The sequence below is a fragment of the Mustelus asterias genome, unplaced genomic scaffold (assembly GCF_964213995.1).
Source record: "Mustelus asterias unplaced genomic scaffold, sMusAst1.hap1.1 HAP1_SCAFFOLD_757, whole genome shotgun sequence".
NCBI lineage: Eukaryota > Metazoa > Chordata > Chondrichthyes > Carcharhiniformes > Triakidae > Mustelus > Mustelus asterias.
The window spans coordinates 149934-159171 of record NW_027590705.1 but is presented as its reverse complement, the minus strand read 5'-3'; the positions used below and the strand labels follow the sequence as shown (position 1 = coordinate 159171).

The following is a 9238-nucleotide window of genomic DNA, read 5'->3' as shown; positions in this document are numbered from 1 at the left end:
TTAATAAAAGCTAACACACTATAGGCCTTCTTCACAGCTCTATCCACTTGAGTGGCAACCTTTAGAGATCTGTGGATATGGACCCCAAGATCTCTCTGTTCCTCCAGTCTTCAGAACCCTACCTTTGACCCTGTAATCCACATTTAAATTAGTCCTACCAAAATGAATCACCTCACATTTATCAGGGTTAAACTCCATTTGCCATTTTTCAGCCCAGCTTTGCATCCTATCTATGTCTCTGCAACCTACAACAGCCCTCCACCTCATCCACTACTCCACCAATCTTGGTGTCATCAGCAAATTTACTGATCCACCCTTCAGCCCCCTCCTCTAAGTCATTAATAAAAATCACAAGGAGCAGAGGACCAAGCACTGATCCCTGCGGCACTCCGCTAGCAACCTGCCTCCAATCCGAAAATTTTCCATCCACCACCACCCTCTGTCTTCGATCAGACAGCCAGTTACCTATCCAATCGGCCAACTTTCCCTCTATCCCACACCTCCTTACTTTCATCATAAGCCGACCATGAGGGACCTTATCAAACGCCTTACTAAAATCCATGTATATGACATCAACTGCCCGACCTTCATCAACACACTTAGTTACCTCCTCAAAAAATTCAATCAAATTTGTGAGGCATGACTTGCCCTTCACGAATCCGTGTTGACTATCCTGGATTAATCCGCATCTTTCTAAATGGTCGTAAATCCCATCCCTAAGGACCTTTTCCATCAATTTACCAACCACCGAAGTAAGACTAACCGGTCTATAATTACCAGGGTCATTTCTATTCCCTTTCTTAAACAGAGGAACAACATTCGCCACTCTCCAGTCCTCTGGCACCACCCCGTGGACAGTGAGGACCCAAGGATCAAAGCCAAAGGCTCTGCAATCTCATCCCTCGCCTCCCAAAGAATCCTAGGATATATTTCATCAGGCCCAGGGGACTTATCGACCTTCAGTTTATTCAAAACTGCCAGGACATCCTCCCTCCGAACATCTATTTCCTCCAGCCTATTAGCCTGTAACACCTGTCCTGGGAGTGTTTGATGGCGACAGTGTAGAGGGAGCTTTACTCTATCTAACTGCGTTGTACTTTCACAGATCCCCCAGGAGGGATGTGGTTCCATCTACCCAACAGCGACCCAGAGATGAAGCGGTTTGGCCACCGTGTTGTGGTGTTGGGAGAGAGTTTGTGCCTTATCGGGGGCAGAGGGCGAGATGGCAGGAGCTGCTGCCCTGAGGTCTACACTCTGGACACCAAGCCATGATGTCAGCTGTTATGAGGCAACATGGGATGGGGAATCTGCAGAAATAAAATCCCACAGAGCTCCTACATCGCATGCTTGAGTGCATGATTTTTGTAAACCAGCCTTCCATTGCTGTTGCATCAGAAATCTTGGAGCTGATGGAACACCAGGCCTGTCTCCACCATTTGATAAGAGCATGCCTGATCCAATTGTGACCTTAGCTCCATTTTCCTGTCTATGCCTCCCGTCCTTAACTCTCGACTCCCTTACTGCTCTGAGGGAGAGAATTCCAAAGATGAAAAAATCCTTTGTCTGTCTTGACAAAGACAGATCCCCCACAAGTGGGAACATCCTCAGCATATACCCATTTCCCCTGTCCAACCCTCTGAGGATGAGACCCTCTGTTCAACTCCAACATCCTGACTTAATTCCCCCCTATCAAACTCTAAAAATGTATTGTCCGTTTTGAATACGCACAGTTCTCTGAATTCCAAAGATTCACAACCCTCTGAAGGAAGAAATTATCCCCCATATCTCACTCAGAAATGATCGATCCCTTATCCTGGGATTGAGGCATTCCACTCTCCACTTGTCTGGATGGGTGCAGCTCCAGTCTCAAAGCTCGACACCATCCAGGATAAAGCAACCCGCTTGATTGTTGCCCCATCCACAAACATTCACTCCCTCCACCACCGACACACAGTGACAGCCGTGTGTACCATCTACAAGATGCACTGCAGCAACTCACCAAGGTTCCTTAGGCAGCACCTTCCAAACCCACGACCACTACCTTCTAGAAGGACAAGAGCAGCAGATACCTGGGAACACCACCACCTGGAGATTCCCCTCCAAGTCACTCACCATCCTGACTGGGAAATGTATCGCCGTTCCTTCACTGTCGCTGGGTCAAAATCCAGGAACTCCCTCCCTAACAGCACTGTGGGTGTACCTACACCACAGGGACTGCAGCGGTCCAAGAAGGCAGCTCACCATCACCTTCTCAAGGAACAGGTAGGGATGGGGAACGAATGCTGGCCTAACCAGAACAAACATCCCACAAATAGAACAGAAGCCCAACAATCTTGTTGCAGGTGAATGCCATTCAGCCCCTCCTGAGAGAGTTGCACAGGAAGAGGGAGAGATGATTCATCTCGTGGCTGTGGGAGAAGGTCAGGGAAAAAAGTGGCAAGGGAGGCTAATGGCACAGGTGCATTCTAATGGAGGGGTCAACGTGGAAACCATAAACGTTCAAAGCAACAGGCTCCGTCTAAAACACAGGCGTGACCTCAGCTGGAAGAATGGTCCAATTCTGGGCCCTGCACTTTAGGACGAATGTTGAAGCCTCAGAGGGTGAGGAGGAAGATTTACCGGAATGGTTCTAAAGAATGAGGTTTTTCCAATCGATGCAAGGAGACTGGGAGAAGCGGGGATTTTCTCCACAGAGCAGGTTAGGGGGGGGGGGAATTGAATCAAGGCATTCAAAATCAGGATGTGTTTGGATGGAGTGAATGAGGAGAACATGTTTCCAGTGACAGGAGGGTGGGTTACCACAGATGGAAGAGAATCGGTAAAGAACCAGAGAGGAGGAATGTTTATACTCAGTGAGTTGTGATCTGGAAGGTGCCGCCTGAAAGGGCGGTGGAAGCAGATTCAACAGCAACTTGCAAATAGGGGAGTTGGAGAAAGACATGAAGGGGAGAACGGGCAGGGAGATGGGGGAAAGAGCGAGGGGGATTAATCAGATCACTGGCAAAAAGAGTTAGCACAACAACGAGCTGAATGGCCTCCTCCCCTCTATTCTACAATGGTGAGGAAAATGCATGAGGGTGAAAGTAACTGAAGACTGAGACAGGATCACACTGACGAAGGAAAGGAATCAGAAAGAGCCCAGAATCCTCACTCACAGTCACATCAGTTTAATCATCGGTTAACAATAGAAACACAACTGAATAAAAAAAATACACACAGGAGCCCTCAAAGCCCCGGAGAAATGCCACGCAATGACCAACCCCAAACAGCCACCAAATTTCATCACTCTTCAGTCACACTCAGCAGAGAGGTGGTGAGTGACAGGGGGGTGGTCTGTACTGCGTCCTTCCTGGAGGCACCATTATCCCCTCACTCCCACCCACCTAGGACACCAGCACGCCCGTTCCACCAGCTCGGGAGCGAGACTCGCCCTCTCGAGCCGCCTTCTCATCCTCGTTCATCAGCCGGATGTTGTACTTTTCCCGGTATTCATTCAGCTCACGGCCTTTACTCTGCATCTGGGCATTCAGTGTCTCGATCAGCTTTACCAGCTTGGGAGGAGTGGGGGAGGAAAGAGGGAGACAATAATAAGGATCAATATAAATTATACAACAGTTTTAAGATCTCAGTGTATTCAGCTATGTTATAATGCATCGGGTTCACCTACCGTTGAACCCCCCGACAGCGCGGCGCTGACCCACCCCTTCAGCACCGACCCCCCCCCGCCCCCCCAACAGTATGGTGCCCCTCAGCACTGACCCCAACAGCGCAGTGCTCCCTCAGTACTGACCCCCCCCGACAGTGCAGCACCCCCTCAGCACCAACCCCCCCCCCCCCCCCCCCCCCAACAGCACAGCACCCTCTTGACCCCCCCACAGCACGGCGCTCCCTCAGCTCCGACCCTCCCTGCATAGCCCCCCCCCTCCCCCCGACAGCACGGCACCCTCTTAACGCCGACCCCCTTCTATCCACCCCCGACAGTGCGGCGCTCCCTCAGCACCGACTCTCTCCTCTCTCTCTCCTCTCCTCTCCCCCACCCCACACAGCGCAGTGCCCTCAGCACCGATCCTTCGCCCCCCGACAGTGCGGCGCTCCCTCAGCACCGACTCTCTCCTCCCCCCACCCCACCCCACACAGCGCAGTGCCCCCTCAGCACCGATCCTCCGCCCCCCGACAGCGTGACGCTCCCTCGGTACTGAATTTGATGTGACAGATGGAAGCCCTTGTGAGAGACCCCCCTCTCTCGCGATCACATACCTGCTGTTTGTTACTCTCGAGAGCAGGCAGAACCTCTCGCACTGTCCTCTCCACCAGCACTCCTCCAACCATCCGGAAACACTTGCGGCCAGGATCAACCTCTGTCAGTGTGTCAATCACAAGCCTGGGGCAGGGAGAGGAACACAGCTGTAAAATACAACTACATCGTCCTCACAGCATGGATCATCACCACAGGAAGTGACCTCACTGCGCTTTTACAAGCTCAGACAGTGAAATCTAATTCACCCCATTCCCTACTGCAGGATATACTGGCACTGGAGGGGGTGCAGAGGAGATTCACTAGGTTGATTCCGGAGTGGAGAGGGTTGGCTTATGAGGAGAGACTGAGTAGACTGGGACTACACTCATTGGAGAAGAATGAGGGTGGATCTTATAGAAACATAAGATTATGAAGGGAATAGATAAGATAGAAGCAAGGAAGTTGTTTCCACTGGCGGGTGAAACTAGAACTAGGGGACATGGCCTCAAAATAAGGGGGAGCAGGTTTAGGACTGAGTTGGGGAGAAACTTCTTCACGCAAAGGAGTTGTGAATCTGTGGAATTCCCTGCCCAGTGAAGCAGTTGAGGCTACCTCATTGAATGTTTTTAAGGCAAGAATAGATACATTTTTGAACAGTAAAGGAATTAAGGGTTATGGTGAGCGGGCGGGTAAGTGGAGCTGAGTCCATGAAAAGATCAGCCATGATATTATTGAATGGCGGGGCAGGCTCGATGGCCTACTCCTGCTCCTAGTTATGTTTCCCCCATCTCCCTGCTCTTTCAGGCAGCGCCTTCCAGATCACAACTCGGTGTAAAAACATTTTTCCTCACCCTCCTCTCTGGTTCTTTACCGATTCTCTTCAATCTGTGTTTCTCTGGTAACCCACCCTCCTGTCACTGGAAACACTTTCTCCTCAATCACTCCATCCAAACCTTTCCTGACTTTGGAAGATCTCCCTTCAAAGCCTTGACATTCTTCCTGAGGTGCGGAGGCCAGAACTGGACACAATTTGATAGCTGGGGGCCAAATCTTTTTATTCCAGCTGACATGGACCTTTATTTGACCGAAAATCTCAGTCAGAGGCAAGCTTCAAGGAACTTCTTGCAGGAAGAGCAGTTGGGAGAGTTTTAGGGAGGGAAGGTCAGAGTTCAAGGTTCATACAGCTGAAAAACTGAAGAGATGAACATCAGGGGAGGCCACGAAGCCTGAAATGGAGGAGATTACAGAAGTGGAGGGGGTGGGGGGAGAGAAGAGATTTGAAGGATCTCAGACTTGGGGCAGAACTAGACGACCATTTCAGAGGCGTGGACAGGTGTTTATGATGGATGCGGCCAGGGGCAGCAATGGTGGCACAGTGGTTAGCACTGCTGCCTCACAGCACCAAGGCCTCGGGTTCGATTCCAGCCTTGGGTCACTGTCTGTGTGGAGCTTGCACGTTCTCCCTGTGGGTTTCCTCCAGTTTCCTCCCACAGTCCAAAGATGTGCAGGTTAGGTGGATTGGCCATGTTAGATTGCCCCTTAATGTCGGGTAAATACATGGGGTTATGGGGATAGGGCCTGGGTGGGATTGTGGTCGTTGCAGGTTCAATGGGCCAATGGCCTCCTTCTGCACTGTAGGAGTCTAATGAGCTGCAGAATGGGACCAGGTTTCGAAGAAGGTATTAATGAGGATACAGTCTTCATAGAACATAGAACATTACAGCGCAGAACAGGCCCTTCGGCCCACGATGTTGCACCGACCAGTTAAAAAAAAAAACTGTGACCCTCCAACCTAAACCAATTTCTTTTCGTCCATGAACCTATCTACGGATCTCTTAAACGCCCCCAAACTAGGCGCATTTACTACTGATGCTGGCAGGGCATTCCAATCCCTCACCACCCTCTGGGTAAAGAACCTACCCATGACATCGGTTCTATAACTACCCCCCCTCAATTTAAAGCCATGCCCCCTCGTGCTGGATTTCTCCATCAGAGGAAAAAGGCTATCACTATCCACCCTATCTAAACCTCTAATCATCTTATATGTTTCAATAAGATCCATTAGTGAATGATCGAACTACTGAGCAGTTAATGAACACACATGGACTTGCTCATTAATTCCTGCCAACCAACCCTTACTTCATCGATTAAATCTTACTGTTTCACTAACATTTAGCGGATGAAATAGTCAATCAAACACTGCGAACTACAACACGTAACTAATTCCTCCCAAAACTGGAGGGGGGGGGGGGGGGGCTGGATTGATTCATTCATTCAAGGGCAGCATGGTGGCACAGTGGTTAGCACTGCTGCCTCAGTACCAGGGACCCAGGTTCAATTCCGGTCTTGGGTCACTGTGTGTGGAGACTGCACATTCTCCCCGTGTCTGTGTGGGTTGCCTCTGGGTGCTCCGGTTTTCCTCCCAGTCCAAAGATGTGGATTGGCCATGGCCAGTTTCCCATTAGTGTCAAGGGAATTAGCAGGGTAATCCCCTTGGGTTATGGGGATAGGACCTAGGTGGGATTGTTGCCAGTGTAGGCTCGATGGGCTGAATGGCCTCACCTGTACTGTACGGATTCTCGTCTGGGTGGCTAGACCAGCATTTGTTACCCATCCCCAATTGCTCTGAGGGGTGGAAAGCTGTCCTTGAAGTGAGGCAGTCTCCATGTGTCGCAAATGTCCACAAGTGTAGTTATATCTGAGATGGCTTGATACAACCAAGGAGCAGTTAAAATTCAACCGCATTATTGTCAGTCTGGAGTCACGTGTAGGCCTGGGGGGGAGGGAGGGGACAAATATACATCCCTGGAGGACACTAGTGAACCAACCTAGCCTACACGTGACTCCAGACCAGTTACATTGATGCGGTTGAATTTTAACTGCCATTTGGTTGGATCAAGCTGTGGCAGAACTACCACCATGGGGATGTTAAATCAGGTGAGCAAAAGCTTGGTCAAACAGGTTTAAGGAATATCTTAAAAGGAAGTATTTCTAAACCCATTTGCACCCCCCCCCCCCCCGCCCCCCGGCCTACACGTGACTCCAGACTGACAATAATGCGGTTGAATTTTAACTGCTACTTGATTGTATCAAACCATGTGAGATATAACTACACTTGTGGGCATTTGCTACACATGGAGACTGCCTCACTTCAGAGGAAAGCAAAGTAGAGGGGGGGATTTGGGGAGGGAATTTCAGAGCTCACAACCAAACACATCCCTGCACATAGGATTGCATAATTCATATTTAATTGATGCATGGGGGAAGCATTAATTCCTACGTGCAGCATTGCATCAATTCAATTCCAACAAGGAGCAAGGCGGTCAATTCTGGTTTCATATTGTGGGAGAGGAGAGTCAGGTTGTTGAAGCTTTTCGACTTACACTCATTAGGATAAATACAAGAATTACAAATGAATGCAACAATTTGTACTGCAGGAGAAGAACATTCCGCTTAGCTGGCAAGACGACTGATCCGGTCACGGTGCTGCCAAGAAGCAAGGACCAGGACGGAGAACTGTAGTTTCCCCAAGCTGCCAGCTCAATAAAACACTGAAGACTTGGACACATCCCTTTTGTTTGCAGACAATGATCCCTGCGTGTAAACGGATGTCACTTCAACCAAGCATAACAACCACGTCATGAACTGATCATCTTCAACTGGCTGTTAGCGCACACAGGGTTGCTCAGCCAGTGCTGCCCAATCGCAGAATCACATCCAAATGTAGATGTTTTGCAAACTGTCTGCTCCGCCCATCATGAACAACAAAAGGAAACTTGATGTTTGATTTGATCAGCCAATGTACTTGACCCCCTTTTTAAAAAAAAAAGTTTATTTATTAGTCACAAGTAGGCTTACATTAAAACTGCAATGAAGTTACTGTGAAAATTCCATAGTCGCCACACTCCAGTAGAGTCAGAGGTTTACAGCATGGAAACAGGCCCTTCGGCCCAACTTGCCCATGCCACCCCTTTTTTTAAACCCTGTAGTCCCAATTGCCCACATTTGGCCCCAACCCTCCAAACCCATCTTACCCATGTAACTGTCCCCATTCTCCAGCACCTGTTCGGATACACTAAGGGAGAATTTAGCACGGCCAATGCACCTAACCCGCACATCTTTCAGACTGCGGGAAGAAACCAGAGCACCCGGAGGAAACCCACACAGGCACGGGGAGAACGTGCAGACTCCACACAGGCACTGGTGCCGTGAAGAAGCGGTGCTGACCGCTGTGCCACCAGATCTGAAACTGGCAACCTTTCGCTGTGCAGAACCAGTCATTGATAAAAACAGGACAGGGTGGGACAACATCTACAGCAGCCCTGACCTTTCTGTCAGACCCAAAGGAAGAGTGTGTTGGAGACGGTCAGCCTCCTTTCAATTACCCAGGGGGGGGGGGGGGGGGGATGTGGAAGCCAGAGGTGCTTCCTCCATAGCAACATCCCCGCCAGATTTGATGATGAGAAGCCAGCACTCTTCACCTGCAGTAGAAATTGTTCAGTCAAATTTATATCCTTGCATTTCCCCCGGGCGCAGCAACAGACAAATCACCTGCCAAAACTCTCCCTCCTAAGATTCCTTATTTAAATTACACCCTGCACGGGGACATCAAACCCCCATTACCCGTGCTCCGCCACCTCCTGCTCCAGCTCGGCCCCTTTCCCGGCCAGACTGCGCTGCTCCTGCCGCAGTTTGTTGAAGCCGGCCAGCACTTGTTCGGGGGTGAGAGGGGAGGCCTGGGCCTGGTTTCCCCGCGCCGCCGGCACGCAGCCCACTCCCACTGCGGCCGCACTCTCCATCCCGCGGCCACTGCGCCCGGCCCCGCCCCCCCCGCCCGCTTTTATACCCGAGCACAGGTGTCCGAGCACAGCGCCTGCGGGGTCCTGTCTAACAACCGGCACCGGGGTCCACCTCCCCCCCCCCTACCCCAAACACACCGCCGCGATGCCCGGGCCTGCTTCCCCCTGCAATATTAACCTGCCATTGTCCCGCCGCACAATT

General features: G+C 50.7%; 1 protein-coding gene across 1 annotated transcript; it reads right to left on the bottom strand.

Moving 5' to 3' along the window:
* Positions 1-3151: 3151 nt before the first annotated feature.
* On the bottom strand, positions 3152-9048 carry LOC144487372 (prefoldin subunit 2-like). The gene is made up of 3 exons (XM_078205459.1): positions 8861-9048; positions 4258-4381; positions 3152-3551 (listed from the first exon to the last, which is right to left on the bottom strand). The coding sequence occupies exons 1-3, from the start codon at positions 9034-9036 to the stop codon at positions 3384-3386; spliced, it is 468 nt and encodes a 155-aa protein (XP_078061585.1). The 5' UTR covers positions 9037-9048; the 3' UTR covers positions 3152-3383.
* Between the last annotated feature and the right edge of the window lie 190 nt (positions 9049-9238).